Source organism: Oncorhynchus tshawytscha, unplaced genomic scaffold, assembly GCF_018296145.1.
Source record: "Oncorhynchus tshawytscha isolate Ot180627B unplaced genomic scaffold, Otsh_v2.0 Un_contig_2444_pilon_pilon, whole genome shotgun sequence".
NCBI classification, from domain to species: domain Eukaryota; kingdom Metazoa; phylum Chordata; class Actinopteri; order Salmoniformes; family Salmonidae; genus Oncorhynchus; species Oncorhynchus tshawytscha.
Window position 1 is genome coordinate 173,764 of NW_024609526.1, and position 16,237 is coordinate 190,000.

General features: G+C 42.8%; 1 protein-coding gene across 3 annotated transcripts in view; it reads right to left on the minus strand.

Annotated features, from left to right (window-relative positions):
* sntb1 (syntrophin, basic 1) overlaps nucleotides 1-16,237 on the minus strand; it is a 57,644-nt gene that overhangs the window by 37,742 nt on the left and 3,665 nt on the right. For all 3 annotated transcript variants that reach the window (XR_006082293.1, XM_042315725.1, XM_042315724.1), the window contains exon 2: nucleotides 4,410-4,626. Coding sequence is in view for 2 of the 3 variants with exons in the window: in XM_042315725.1 (XP_042171659.1) it covers nucleotides 4,410-4,626 (217 nt within the window). In the remaining variant the exon portion in view is untranslated. The remainder of the gene's footprint in view (nucleotides 1-4,409; nucleotides 4,627-16,237) is intronic.

A 16,237-nucleotide genomic window follows, 5' to 3' on the forward strand; every position in this document is an offset into this window, starting at 1 on the left:
TTTCTCTGTGTTGGTTAATTAAGGTAGAAACTGTTTCTCTGTGTTGGTTAATTAAGGTAGACTATGTGTGTCAGATAGAAACTGTTTCTCTGTGTTGGTTAATTAAGGTAGGCTATGTGTGTCAGATAGAAACCGTTTCTCTGTTGGTTAATTAAGGTAGAAACTGTTTCTCTGTGTTGGTTAATTAAGGTAGACTATGTGTGTCAGATAGAAACTGTTTCTCTGTGTTGGTTAATTAAGGTAGACTATGTGTGTCAGATAGAAACTGTTTCTCTGTGTTGGTTAATTAAGGTAGTCTATGTGTGTCAGATAGAAACTGTTTCTCTGTGTTGGTTAATTAAGGTAGAAACTGTTTCTCTGTTGGTTAATTAAGGTAGGCTATGTGTGTCAGATAGAAACTGTTTCTCTGTTGGTTAATTAAGGTAGGCTATGTGTGTCAGATAGAAACTGTTTCTCTGTTGGTTAATTAAGGTAGAAACTGTTTCTCTGTTGGTTAATTAAGGTAGACTATGTGTGTCAGATAGAAACTGTTTCTCTGCTGGTTAATTAAGGTAGACTATGTGTGTCAGATAGAAACTGTTTCTCTGTGTTGGTTAATTAAGGTAGAAACCGTTTCTCTGTTGGTTAATTAAGGTAGGCTATGTGTCAGATAGAAACTGTTTCTCTGTGTTGGTTAATTAAGGTAGAAACCGTTTCTCTGTTGGTTAATTAAGGTAGGCTATGTGTGTCAGATAGAAACTGTTTCTCTGTGTTGGTTAATTAAGGTAGACTATGTGTGTCAGATAGAAACTGTTTCTCTGTTGGTTAATTAAGGTAGGCTATGTGTGTCAGATAGAAACCGTTTCTCTGTGTTGGTTAATTAAGGTAGAAACTGTTTCTCTGTTGGTTAATTAAGGTAGAAACCGTTTCTCTGTGTTGGTTAATTAAGGTAGAAACCGTTTCTCTGTGTTGGTTAATTAAGGTAGACTATGTGTGTCAGATAGAAAGAAACTGTTTCTCTGTGTTGGTTAATTAAGGTAGACTATGTGTGTCAGATAGAAACCGTTTCTCTGTTGGTTAATTAAGGTAGGCTATGTGTGTCAGATAGAAACTGTTTCTCTGTTGGTTAATTAAGGTAGGCTATGTGTGTCAGATAGAAACCGTTTCTCTGTTGGTTAATTAAGGTAGGCTATGTGTGTCAGATAGAAACTGTTTCTCTGTTGGTTAATTAAGGTAGGCTATGTGTGTCAGATAGAAACTGTTTCTCTGTGTTGGTTAATTAAGGTAGGCTATGTGTGTCAGATAGAAACTGTTTCTCTGTTGGTTAATTAAGGTAGGCTATGTGTGTCAGATAGAAACCGTTTCTCTGTTGGTTAATTAAGGTAGGCTATGTGTGTCAGATAGAAACTGTTTCTCTGTGTTGGTTAATTAAGGTAGACTATGTGTGTCAGATAGAAACCGTTTCTCTGTTGGTTAATTAAGGTAGGCTATGTGTGTCAGATAGAAACTGTTTCTCTGCTGGTTAATTAAGGTAGGCTATGTTGTCAGATAGAAACTGTTTCTCTGTTGGTTAATTAAGGTAGACTATGTGTGTCAGATAGAAACTGTTTCTCTGTTGGTTAATTAAGGTAGAAACTGTTTCTCTGTTGGTTAATTAAGGTAGACTATGTGTGTCAGATAGAAACTGTTTCTCTGTGTTGGTTAATTAAGGTAGAAACTGTTTCTCTGTGTTGGTTAATTAAGGTAGACTATGTGTGTCAGATAGAAACCGTTTCTCTGTTGGTTAATTAAGGTAGACTATGTGTGTCAGATAGAAACTGTTTCTCTGTGTTGGTTAATTAAGGTAGACTATGTGTGTCAGATAGAAACTGTTTCTCTGTGTTGGTTAATTAAGGTAGTCTATGTGTGTCAGATAGAAACTGTTTCTCTGTTGGTTAATTAAGGTAGACTATGTGTGTCAGATAGAAACCGTTTCTCTGTTGGTTAATTAAGGTAGAAACTGTTTCTTTGTGTTGGTTAATTAAGGTAGAAACTGTTTCTCTGTTGGTTAATTAAGGTAGAAACTGTGGTCAGATAGAAACTGTTTCTCTGTGTTGGTTAATTAAGGTAGTCTATGTGTGTCAGATAGAAACTGTTTCTCTGTGTTGGTTAATTAAGGTAGACTATGTGTGTCAGATAGAAACTGTTTCTCTGTTGGTTAATTAAGGTAGACTATGTGTGTCAGATAGAAACTGTTTCTCTGTGTTGGTTAATTAAGGTAGAAACTGTTTCTCTGTTGGTTAATTAAGGTAGACTATGTGTGTCAGATAGAAACTGTTTCTCTGTTGGTTAATTAAGGTAGAAACTGTTTCTCTGTGTTGGTTAATTAAGGTAGACTATGTGTGTCAGATAGAAACTGTTTCTCTGTTGGTTAATTAAGGTAGAAACTGTTTCTCTGTGTTGGTTAATTAAGGTAGACTATGTGTGTCAGATAGAAACTGTTTCTCTGTGTTGGTTAATTAAGGTAGACTATGTGTGTCAGATAGAAACCGTTTCTCTGTTGGTTAATTAAGGTAGTCTATGTGTGTCAGATAGAAACTGTTTCTCTGTTGGTTAATTAAGGTAACATCTCTTAAACTCTGAACACTCTGATAGTTGAGAACCACAGCAGTTAATCCATTGTGACCGTCACAGAGACGACCATCCCTGTTACACTGTCCCAGGAAAAACGCGTGGTGGGACTTACTTATTGGTGGTGGATGAGATGAGTCTCTCCCCCGTCACAATGTAACGTGTTGCTTTTATTACAGCACCTTCACAAAGGATTCACACCCCTTGTCTTTTATACACGTTGTTGTGTTACAGGCTGGATTCAAAATGGATTCAATTTAGATGTTGTGTCACTGGTCTACACACCATACCTCCATTATATCAAAGTGGAATTATGTTTACAAATTATTTAAAAATGAAACGCTGAAATGTCTTGAGTCAATAAGTATTCAACCCCTTTGTTATGGCAAGCCTAACTATGTTGAGGAGTAAACATTTGCTTAACAAGTCACATAATAAGTTGCATGGACTCACTCTGTGTGCAATAATAGTTTGTAAGGTGATTTTTTGAATGACTACCTCATCTCTGTACCCCAGACACACAATTATCTGTAAGGTCCCTCAGTTGAGCAGTGAATTTCAAACACAGATTCAACCACAAAGACCAAGGAGGTTGTCCAATACCTCGCAAAGAAGGGCACCTATTGGTAGACGGGGGGGGGAAAGCAGACATTGAATATCCCTTTGAGCATGGTGAAGTTATTAATTATACAAACCTAAATGACAGCGTGAAATGAAGGAAGGCTGTACAGAATACAAAATATTCCAAAACATGCATCCTGTTTGCAATAAGATACTAAAGTAAAACTGCAAAAAAATGTGGCAAAGAAATTAACTTAATGTCCTGAATACAAAGCGTTATGTTTGGGGCAAATCCAATACAACACATTAATGAGTACTACGCTTCATATTTTCAAGCATGGTGGTGGCTGCATCATGTTATGGGTATGCTTGTTATCGGCAAGGATTATGGAGATTTCAGGATAAAAATAAACAGAATAGAGCTAAGCACAAGCAAAATCCTAGATGAAAACCTTGTTCAGTCTGCTTTCCGACAGACACTGGGAGACAAATTCACCTCACAGCAGGACAATAACCTAAAACATAAGGCCAAATATATACTGGAGTTGCTAACCAAGAAGACAGTGAATGTTCCTGAGTGGACTAGTTACAGTCTTGACTTATATAGGCTTTAAAATCTATGGCAAGACTTGAAAATGGCTGTCTAGCAATGATCAATAACCAACTTGAGCTTGAAGAATTTAAAAAAAGAATAATGTGCAAATATTGTACAATCCAGGTGAGCAAACCTCTTAGAGACTTACCCAGAAAGACTCACAGCTGTAATCACTGCCAAATGTGATTCTAACATGTATTGAGGCTGGGTTTCTGTACAGCACTTTGTGACATCAGCTGATGTAAGAAGGGCTTTTTAAATAAACTTGATTGATTGATTATAAATACATTTGATTATTGACTCAGAGGTGGGAAAACCTATGTAAATGAGATATTTCTGTATTTCATTTTCAATACATTTGCTAAAAACATGTTTTCACTTTGTCATCATGGGTTACTGTGTGTAGATGGGTGTGGAGAAAAATCAATGGAATCCATTTTGAATTCAGGCTGTAACACAACAAAATGTGGAACAAGTGAAGGGATGTGACTACTTTCTGAAGGCACTGCATCTGGCAAAACACTCGCAATATAAATCCAATCAATTCTAATAGTAGAAGTGTTGCCCCACCTAGCCCTGCACCCCCTGCCGTTACGCCCCTGTAGATAATCATATACGGGGGAAACAGAATAATAGTAAAGCAGAATGATGCTGGAGCCTTTACCTGTTTCCAGGGTCTGGAGAAGTCATGCTCCTGGTGACGTAACACATCTTTAAGGGGATGTACCTCCTGTCCCCCTGTAGGGACATGGTGGGGGTGACGGGGACGTCACAGTGGGGGCTACCCAGCCTCGGGGACTCAGGTGGGGGCGTCTCCCAGCCTATCTCTGACACAGGAGAACCCTTCTTCACATAGGGGCTGGCTTCTCTCATGTACTTCACTGGGAATATGAGAGAGGAGAATTATGAGTAAGCTTTTTCACAACCTGTCTTGAGGCTGGCTTCCCTCATGTAGGTCACTGGACCAACAAGACAAAGGAATCATTTACTATGTTTTCATTGGTAGAAAGGTCACGCCTTTACTGCTGTTATGTTTGGTGAGGATAGTGCTAAGAGTCCTTGCCAACGTAACTTCAGTAGAGCTAGCTAGTGTCCTATAGAGGAGATTGACATGCAGACTCATAAAGTGACCCTGCTGTAACCCCACAATCTGTACCAGGCCGGTAGAGGTCCAAATATATTATACAGTTCTATTAGTGGTCCAAATATATTATACAGTTCTATTAGTGGTCCAGTTCTATTAGTGGTCCAGTTCTATTAGAGGTCCAGTTCTATTAGTGGTCCAAATATATTATACAGTTCTATTAGTGGTCCAAATATATTATACAGTTCTATTAGTGGTCTAGTTCTATTAGTGGTCCAGTTCTATTAGTGGTCCAGTTCTATTAGTGGTCCAGTTCTATTAGTGGTCCAGTTCTATTAGAGGTCCAGTTCTATTAGTGGTCCAGTTCTATTAGTGGTCCAGTTCTATTAGTGGTCCAGTTCTATTAGAGGTCCAGTTCTATTAGTGGTCCAGTTCTATTAGTGGTCCAGTTCTACTAGTGGTCCAGTTCTATTAGAGGTCCAGTTCTATTAGAGGTCCAGTTCTATTAGAGGTCCAGTTCTATTAGAGGTCCAGTTCTATTAGTGGTCCAGTTCTATTAGTGGTCCAGTTCTATTAGAGGTCCAGTTCTATTAGAGGTCCAGTTCTATTAGTGGTCCAGTTCTATTAGTGGTCCAGTTCTATTCCAGAGGTCCAGTTCTATTAGTGGTCCAGTTCTATTAGTGGTCCAGTTCTATTAGTGGTCCAGTTCTATTAGTGGTCCAGTTCTATTAGTGGTCCAGTTCTATTAGTGGTCCAGTTCTATTAGTGGTCCAGTTCTATTAGTGGTCCAGTTCTATTAGTGGTCCAGTTCTATTAGTGGTCCAGTAGTGGTCCAGTTCTATTAGTGGTCCAGTTCTATTAGTGGTCCAGTTCTATTAGTGGTCCAGTTCTATTAGTGGTCCAGTTCTATTAGTGGTCCAGTTCTATTAGTGGTCCAGTTCTATTAGTGGTCCAGTTCTATTAGTGGTCCAGTTCTATTAGTGGTCCAGTTCTATTAGTGGTCCAGTTCTATTAGGTCCAGTTCTACTAGTGGTCTAGTTCTATTAGTGGTCCAGTTCTATTAGTGGTCCAGTTCTGTTAGTGGTCCAGTTCTATTAGTGGTCCAGTTCTATTAGTGGTCCAGTTCTATTAGTGGTCCAGTTCTGTTAGAGGTCCAGTTCTATTAGTGGTCCAGTTCTATTAGTTCTATTAGTCCAGGTCCAGTTCTATTAGTGGTCCAGTTCTATTAGTGGTCCAGTTCTATTTAGTGGTCAGTTCAGTTCTATTAGTGGTCCAGTTCTATTAGTGGTCCAGTTCTATTAGTGGTCCAGTTCTATTAGTGGTCCAGTTCTAGTTTAGTGGTCCAGTTCTATTAGTGGTCCAGTTCTATTAGTGGTCCAGTTCTATTAGTGGTCCAGTTCTATTAGTGGTCCAGTTCTATTAGTGGTCCAGTTCTATTAGTGGTCCAGTTCTATTAGTGGTCCAGTTCTATTAGTGGTCCAGTTCTAGTTTAGTGGTCCAGTTCTATTAGTGGTCCAGTTCTATTAGTGGTCCAGTTCTATTAGTGGTCCAGTTCTATTAGTGGTCCAGTTCTATTAGTGGTCCAGTTCTATTAGTGGTCCAGTTCTATTAGTGGTCCAGTTCTATTAGTGGTCCAGTTCTATTAGTGGTCCAGTTCTATTAGTGGTCCAGTTCTATTAGTGGTCCAGTTCTATTAGTGGTCCAGTTCTATTAGTAGTGGTCCAGTTCTACTAGTGGTCTATTAGTGGTCCAGTTCTATTAGTGGGTCCAGTTCTATTAGTGGTCCAGTTCTATTAGTGGTCCCAGTTCTATTAGTGGTCCAGTTCTATTAGTGGTCCAGTTCTATTAGTGGTCCAGTTCTATTAGTGGTCCAGTTCTATTAGTGGTCCAGTTCTATTAGTGGTCCAGTTCTATTAGTGGTCCAGTTCTATTAGTGGTCTAGTTCTATTAGTGGTCCAGTTCTATTAGTGGTCCAGTTCTATTAGAGGTCCAGTTCTATTAGTGGTCCAGATCTATTAGTGGTCCAGTTCTATTAGTGGTCCAGTTCTATTAGTGGTCCAGTTCTATTAGTGGTCCAGTTCTATTAGTGGTCCAGTTCTATTAGAGGTCCAGTTCTATTAGAGGTCAAGTTCTACTAGTGGTCCAGTTCTATTAGTGGTCCAGGTCTGTTAGAAGTGTTAATCCATTCTATAACGTGTTCTGAACTCACATCTATGAGTCACAACACACATCATACCTTGTACCCAGTTTAACACTTTCTGTGAACTCAAAGATATTGCACCTCCATGGGAAAACGTTGGTTGGCGTTGTTTGAGAGGATCAGATGGATCACTTCAAACTATGGATGTGAACCTGGCCAACAGCTGAGAGATGAGAGTCATTAGAAGTATTCCACACCACACAAGAGGCCTAATCCGACCAAAGACCACAACTCTGGGACATGGGATTCATTAGTCATTTGGTGGCTACACAGTTTCATAGACACAATCTGTGAATCACGTTAAATCCACAGCATTGATCACGAGTCACAGTAGACATGAATAACATAGCTATTATTACCCTGCTATAAACAAAATGTATCCGACTGTATGGAGTTAGTTTAAATTACAGGGCCGTGTGAACAACACTGATGTCAACCATTTACTCCCTGCAGAAGGCAGGGATCTGCTTCCACCAACAGTGATCTGTCTGACTGCATTACATCAATCTCTAAAGAGAAGTGGCAATATATTACAGAAATATATTAGGTTTTAACAGTTTATATTCCTAAACTATGGAGCTCTAAACGTATCCGCTGATGACCAGTTCTGGCATTCACTGTTCATATTACATCAATCCAAGGGGAAGGTTTCACAGGATAACATGACAAAGATGTACTGAAAAGGTGTACAAACACGACACAGGAGGTTGGTGAACCCTTAATTGGGGAGGACAGGGCTCGTGGTAATGACTGGAGTGGAATCAGTGGAATGGTATCAAATACATCAAACACATGGTTTCCATGGTTTCCATCCGTTTGATGCCATTCCATTAACTCCATTCCGGCTATTATTATGAGCTGTCCTCCCCTCAGAAACCTCCACTGAAACACGAGGACAGGCCCTGTTCTTTAAGGAATGAAGTAAAGAAACCTCCACAGAAACACGAGTACAGGCCCTGTTCTTTATGGAACGAAGTAAAGAAACCTCCACTGAAACACGAGTACAGGCCCTGTTCTTTATGGAACGAAGTAAAGAAACCTCCACTGAAACACGAGGACAGGCCCTGTTCTTTAAGGAACGAAGTAAAGAAACCTCCACTGAAACACGAGTACAGGCCCTGTTCTTTAAGGAACGAAGTAAAGAAACCTCCACTGAAACACGAGTACAGGCCCTGTTCTTTAAGGAACGAAGTAAAGAAACCTCCACTGAAACACGAGTACAGGCCCTGTTCTTTAAGGAACGAAGTAAAGAAACCTCCACTGAAACACGAGTACAGGCCCTGTTCTTTAAGGAACGAAGGAGAATAAGTAAAGAAAGGTATCAACATCTAACAGAAGTGTAAGACTATCATTATGCATAGAAGCTGACAGATCTGGCAGACAAATAGGCCTACCTCTGCAAGGGCAGGGTATGAAGTAGTCTTACGGGAATTCCTTGCTGAAGCCCTTTCATCTAATCCTCACGCTTATGTTGTAGTTGTGGTGTCATTAGTTCAGGCGCCAGCGGGATGCTTTCAGAGTGAGGTCATACACAGAACTCGGAGTATTCCTCTCTCGTTTGCCTCTCTCTCTGTCACTAATCGCTCCTATCTACTGGTACTGCTCTCTCCTATCTACTGGTTCTGCTCTTTCTTATCTACTGGTTCTGCTCTCTCCTTCCTATTGGCTCTGCTCTCTCCTATCTACTGGTTCTGCTCTCTCCTTCCTATTGGCTCTGCTCTCTCCTATCTACTGGTTCTGCTCTCTCCTTCCTATTGGCTCTGCTCTCTCCTGCTCCTTCCTACTGGTTCTGCTCTCTCCTATCTACTGGTTCTGCTCTCTCCTATCTACTTACTGGTTTCTCTCCTTCCTTCTGGTTCTCTCTCCTTCCTACTGGTTCTGCTCTCTCCTTCCTACTGGTTCTGCTCTCCTATCTACTGGTTCTGCTCTCTCCTATCTACTGGTTCTGCTCTCTCCTATCTACTGGTTCTGCTCTCTCCTTCCTACTGGTTCTGCTCTCTCCTTCCTACTGGTTCTGCTCTCTCCTATCTACTGGTTCTGCTCTCTCCTATCTACTGGTTCTGCTCTCTCCTATCTACTGGTTCTGCTCTCTCCTTCCTACTGGTTCTGCTCTCTCCTTCCTACTGGTTCTGCTCTCTCCTATCTACTGGTTCTGCTCTCTCCGATCTACTGGTTCTGCGCTCTCCGATCTACTGGTTCTGCTCTCTCCTATGTACTGGTTCTGCTCTCTCCTATCTACTGGTTCTGATCTCTCCTATTTACTGGTTCTGCTCTCTCCTATTTACTGGTTCTGCTCTCTCCTATCTACTGGTTCTGCTCTTTCTTATCTACTGGTTCTGCTCTCTCCTTCCTACTGGCTCTGCTCTCTCCTATCTACTGGTTCTGCTCTCTCCTATCTACTGGTTCTGCTCTCTCCTTCCTACTCGTTCTGCTCTCTCCTTCCTACTCGTTCTGCTCTCTCCTTCCTACTGGTTCTGCTCTCTCCTTCCTACTGGTTCTGCTCTCTCCTTCCTACTGGTTCTGCTCTCTCCTTCCTACTGGTTCTGCTCTCTCCTTCCTACTGGTTCTGCTCTCTCCTTCCTACTGGTTCTGCTCCTACTGGTTCTCTCCTTCCTACTGGTTCTGCTCTCTCCTTCCTACTGGTTCTGCTCTCTCCTTCCTACTGGTTCTGCTCTCTCCTTCCTACTGGTTCTGCTCTCTCCTTCCTACTGGTTCTGCTCTCTCCTTCCTACTGGTTCTGCTCTCTCCTTCCTACTGGTTCTGCTCTCTCCTTCCTACTGGTTCTGCTCTTCCCTACTGGTTCTGCTCTCTCCTATCTACTGGTTCTGCTCTCTCCTTCCTACTGGTTCTGCTCTCTCCTATCTACTGGTTCTGCTCTCTCCTATCTACTGGTTCTCTCTCCTTCCTACTGGTTCTGCCTCCTTCCTTCTGGTTCTGCGCTCTCCTTCCTACTGATTCTCTCTCCTATCTACTGGTTTAGCTCTCTCCTATCTACTGGTTCTGCTCTCTCCTTCCTACTGGTTCTCTCTCCTTCCTTCTGGTTCTCTCTCCTTCCTACTGGTTCTCTCTCCTTCTACTGGTTCTGCTCTCTCCTATCTACTGGTTCTGCTCTCTCCTTCCTACTGGTTCTGCTCTCCTATCTACTGGTTCTGCTCTCTCCTTCCTACTGGTTCTCTCTCCTCCTTCCTTCTGGTTCTGCGCTCTCCTTCCTACTGATTCTCTCTCCTATCTACTGGTTTAGCTCTCTCCTATCTACTGGTTCTGCTCTCTCCTTCCTACTGGTTCTCTCTCCTGTCTACTGGTTCTGCTCTCTCCTTCCTACTGGTTTTCTCTCCTTCCTTCTGGTTCTCTCTCCTTCCTACTGGTTCTCTCTATATCGCTGCCACTTTTATAAACACTTATAAACACTCACTATCACCCTGTCTGTTGGCTTTGGCTCGCTATGTTCTGTTCTCCACTGTGTCTCTCTCTCTCTCTCTCTCTCTGTGTGTGTGTGTGTGTGTGTGTGTGTGTGTGTGTGTGTGTGTGTGTGTGTGTGAGTGTGTCAACACATTTAGAAACTCAACTAAACCAATATCCTGGAAACTGTCAATAACCAGAATCATTAGAATCTGTACCTCTGTGTTCTCAACTCTGTTCCAAAATAGAAATGTTCCATTTTAGTAGAGGGGAAAATAAAAGCAGGCGGGGGTCCATTATGTTTATTGCTATGCCTAGGAGTCTGTACTTCCTGCCAAGGAGTCTGTACTTCCTGCCAAGGAGTCTGTACTTCCTGCCAAGGAGTCTGTACTTCCTGCCAAGGAGTCTGTACTTCCTGCCAAGGAGTCTGTACTTCCTGCCAAGGAGTCTGTACTTCCTGCCAAGGAGTCTGTACTTCCTGCCAAGGAGTCTGTACTTCCTGCCAAGGAGTCTGTACTTCCTGCCAAGGAGTCTGTACTTCCTGCCAAGGAGTCTGTACTTCCTGCCAAGGAGTCTGTACTTCCTGCCAAGGAGTCTGTACTTCCTGCCAAGGAGTCTGTACTTCCTGCCAAGGAGTCTGTACTTCCTGCCAAGGAGTCTGTACTTCCTGCCTAGGAGTCTGTACTTCCTGCCTAGGAGTCTGTACTTCCTGCCTAGGAGTCTGTACTTCCTGCCTAGGAGTCTGTACTTCCTGCCAAGGAGTCTGTACTTCCTGCCAAGGAGTCTGTACTTCCTGCCTAGGAGTCTGTACTTCCTGCCTAGGAGTCTGTACTTCCTGCCAAGGAGTCTGTACTTCCTGCCAAGGAGTCTGTACTTCCTGCCAAGGAGTCTGTACTTCCTGCCAAGGAGTCTGTACTTCCTGCCTAGGAGTCTGTACTTCCTGCCTAGGAGTCTGTACTTCCTGCCAAGGAGTCTGTACTTCCTGCCTAGGAGTCTGTAATTCCTGCCTAGGAGTCTGTACTTCCTGTGGGGATTGTTTGTCACGCCCTGGCCATAGAGAGGCTTTTTATTCTCTAATTTGGTTAGGCCAGGGTGTGACTAGGGTGGGCATTCTATGTTCTTTTTTTCTATGTTTTTGTGTGTTGTTGTGTTTGGCCGGGTGTGGTTCTCAATCAGGGACAACTGTCTGTCGTTGACTCTGATTGAGAACCATACTTAGATAGCCTGTTCCCACATGGGTTTGTTGTTTTCTGTTTTGTGTATTTGCACCTTGCAGAACTGTTCGTTTGTTGTTTTTGTTCCAGTGTTGGTATTTATTAAACACATTATGAATACTTACCCACGCTGCACCTTGGTCCTCTTCTCCTTCTCCCCACCACATTCGTTACAGAACTACCCACCACCAAAGGACCATTGCACCTTGCAGAACTGAATACTTACCCACGTTGCACCTTGGTCCTCTTGTCCTTCTCCCCGCCACATTCGTTACAGAACTACCCACCACCAAAGGACCATTGCACCTTGCAGAACTGAATACTTACCCACGCTGCACCTTGGTCCTCTTCTCCTTCTCCCCACCACATTCGTTACAGAACTACCCACCACCAAAGGACCATTGCACCTTGCAGAACTGAATACTTACCCACGCTGCACCTTGGTCCTCTTCTCCTTCTCCCCACCACATTCGTTACAGAACTACCCACCACCAAAGGACCATTGCACCTTGCAGAACTGAATACTTACCCACGTTGCACCTTGGTCCTCTTGTCCTTCTCCCCGCCACATTCGTTACAGAACTACCCACCACCAAAGGACCATTGCACCTTGCAGAACTGAATACTTACCCACGTTGCACCTTGGTCCTCTTGTCCTTCTCCCCACCACATTCGTTACATCGTTTTTGCTACAAAAGACATGAGCTCAAACTGAATCTGAATAATTAACTTACAAGATTTCCTTTTTGATAATGAATGTATTTGCAAAATATAGCAGGAGAGAATAATGACTGCATTGAAATAGAAATAACATCTAAAAATGTATCATGGTTTGGTCGTGTTCTTACTCATCGACCACATTGTCCTGTTAATTCATGTGGTTCGGGCAGTACGTCTCTACTCCATCCTGCTTGTTCGTAGAAAAACGGTCCGAATGAGCTTTCTGAATGAATCAACGTCCCCATAGAAACCCAGCTGGTAGAAACCCCAAGTCATTGAGAGAATCTCAACCTAATGGTTGGGTACAAGTCATTTCTTCTTCAGTTATTATCCATACAATGGAAGACATTATAGAAGCCAGCATGTCTCTGAATTCTGAAATGACATTAAATCTATCTGCCCTATTGTCAGGTGTAATAATAACCAAGTCTTTGTGTTGTCAGCCTGTTAACTAGACACAGCCATTAGAGCTAGTTACATGTATTAACGTGGGAACAGAATGGAGAGCTTTGTTAGCTGCTCTTATGGAGCCGAGAAAAGAAAATGGCTAATTTGACGTGAGTAACTTCTGGATGAATAAAACAACCAGGAACAAAAGGGGACTTTTTTTTTTTTTATGAGACTTTAATTGCAGAATAGAATGGAACTCTTTTTTACCTCCTCTGAATGGGCAGGTAGATACTGCTACAGAACACAACACCTTGTACAGAATACACAGAGGTCTACAAGGTATCCTTTCCCCCTCTGCTGCCTGAAAAGGTTTGATGTTATCAAAGCAAGAACAGGTACTTGAACGCCCGGTTAAATGGACTACAGTTTATATCAAATATTTGTAACGACCGTTTGGTGGAAGAAGGTGAGGACCAAGATGCAGCGTGGTAAAGTGTTCATGTTTTTAATACCGTAATGAACACTGAACAAAACAAATAAAACGACAAAACGAACAGTCCTGTGTGGTGCTGAAAAAACACAGAACAGAAAATAATCACCCATAAATCAAGGGTGGAAACAGGCTGCCTAAGTACGGTTCTCAATCGGGGACAACGACTACCCACAACTCACAGGGTGGAAACAGGCTGCCTAAGTACGGTTCTCAATCGGGGACAACGACTACCCACAACTCAAGGGTGGAAACAGGCTGCCTAAGTACGGTTCTCAATCGGGGACAACGACTACCCACAACTCAAGGGTGGAAACAGGCTGCCTAAGTACGGTTCTCAATCGGGGACAACGACTACCCACAACTCAAGGGTGGAAACAGGCTGCCTAAGTACGGTTCTCAATCGGGGACAACGACTACCCACAACTCAAGGGTGGAAACAGGCTGCCTAAGTACGGTTCTCAATCGGGGACAACGACTACCCACAACTAACAGGGGGGAAACAGGCTGCCTAAGTACGGTTCTCAATCGGGGACAACGACTACCCACAACTAACAGGGTGGAAACAGGCTGCCTAAGTACGGTTCTCAATTGGGGACAACGACTACCCACAACTCAAGGGTGGAAACAGGCTGCCTAAGTACGGTTCTCAATCGGGGACAACGATTGACAGCTGCCTCTGATTGAGAACCATACCAGGCCAAACACAGAAAATACCAACTCATGGAAAAACAAACATAGACAACCCACCCAACTCAAGCCCTGACCATACTAAAACAAAGACATAACAAAAGAACTAAGGTCAGAGCGTGACAATATTAGATAATATCACAGTGAGATTGACTGTGTTCATAGCATGACTTCTATGTTAAGAACAACAGGGTGGGGAGTCTGTACTGGAGCTTTATGGGGAAACAAGTTAAAGGACAATATTCAAATAATGAATTCAGTCAAAGTAAACGAACAGTAAATTCACAGAGTGGATAACAGGGGTGTTGAGAAAACTGATTTATAAACTGTACTAGGGCCAGGAGTAGATGGTTCACTCTGTCATCACAGCTTGTGTATGTGTGTGTGTGTGTGTGTGTGTGTGTGTGTGTGTGTGTGTGTGTGTGTATGGCCTCACTACTACTAACAGCTGGTGTAGTCATGAGAGCTTCTCTGATGAGACAACAACCAGTCAACATGCAGAGAGCGTTGTAGTCCTGACTGCCTGCTGATCACACACACACACACATACACACACACACACAGGTGAATGTGATGACAGCCACGCAGTAGACAGTAGAGACTCATTGAGAGGTCATTTCAGCACTAGAGACTACCACACTGTGTATTACACAGGATATAACATTGTGTGTGTGTGTGTGTGTGTGTGTGTGTGTGTGTGTGTGTGTGTGTGTGTGTGTGTGTGTGTGTGTGTGTGTGTGTGTGTGTGTAATACAAACATTGTACCTTTTCTAGAAAATGATATTGACATTGTGATGTAACAACTGTTTGTCCGCCTTTAAGTGAAGGACTTCCCTACTGGGAAGAGGTGTAGTGAAGTTTCAACTGAGAGAGAAGCTGAAACACGGGAGTCCTCTGGTGTAGTGAGGCTTCAACTGAGAGAGAAGCTGAAACACGGGAGTCCTCTGGTGTAGTGAGGCTTCAACTGAGAGAGAAGCTGAAACACGGGACTCCTCTGGTGTAGTGAGGCTTCAGCTGAGAGAGAAGCTGAAACACGGGAGTCCTCTGGTGTAGTGAGGCTTCAACTGAGAGAGAAGCTGAAACACGGGAGTCCTCTGGTGTAGTGAGGCTTCAACTGAGAGAGAAGCTGAAACACGGGACTCCTCTGGTGTAGTGAGGCTTCAGCTGAGAGAGAAGCTGAAACACGGGAGTCCTCTGGTGTAGTGAGGCTTCAGGTTAGAGAGAAGCTGAAACACGGGAGTCCTCTGAGTATTACAGTAAAGCACAAATCAGCTGTTTCCTCATCTTCACTCCAATTCCTCTGACCAGAACTCAGCTTCTCAAGTACAATACTGTATCTCATACACGGTGTACTCAAAGGCATACATTGTAATCATGTTGTAGTCATTGTTGTACATTATCCCCATGCTTCATTCATAAATTCACAAACATAGAACATGCTACAGTATGTACATATTGTTATTAGCTCTTCAGAACAGTCTTTACACACACACACATGATGTTGAATGTCTGGAGTGAGAGAACTCTCAGGAGGACAATGCATTCCAACCAGAGGAGGCTGGTGGGGGGAGCTGTAGGAGGACAGGCTCATTGTATTGGCTGGAATGAAATACATGGAATGTAGTCAAACATGTGTTTTCCATATGTTTGATACCGTTCCAATAGTTCCATTCCAGCGATGACAATGAGGCCGCCCTCCTATAGCTCCTCCCACTAGCCTCCTCTGACTTCAACCCCGTACTGTCTTTGAGCTTATCATTACAGCAGACCTCTGCTCTACCCTGCTGGGACCCTACTTCCTTCTGCTGAACTGTAATAACCCTGCTCTGTGTGTGTGTGTGTGTGTGTGTGTGTGTGTGTGTGTGTGTGTGTGTGTGTGTGTGTGTGTGTGTGTGTGTGTGTGTGTGTGTGTGTGTGTGTGTGTGTGCAACTGTAATAACCCTGTTCTCTCAGGGGAAGGTCACACTGTTTATACAGGCTTTATGTTGCCTGGTTACTGGTTATAGAGTGAGGTAGAGGTTGTTTATGTTGTCTGGTTACTGATTTTAGAGTGAGGTAGAGGTTGTTTATGTTGTCTGGTTAAATAGTGAGGTAGAGGTTGTTTATGTTGTCTGGTTACTGGTTATAGAGTGAGGTAGAGGTTGTTTATGTTGTCTGGTTACATGGTTATATAGTGAGGTAGAGGTTGTTTATGTTGTCTGGTTACTGGTTACAGAGTGAGGTAGAGGTTGTTTATGTTGTCTGGTTACTGGTTATAGAGTGAGGTAGAGGTTGTTTATGTTGTCTGGTTACATAGTGAGGTAGA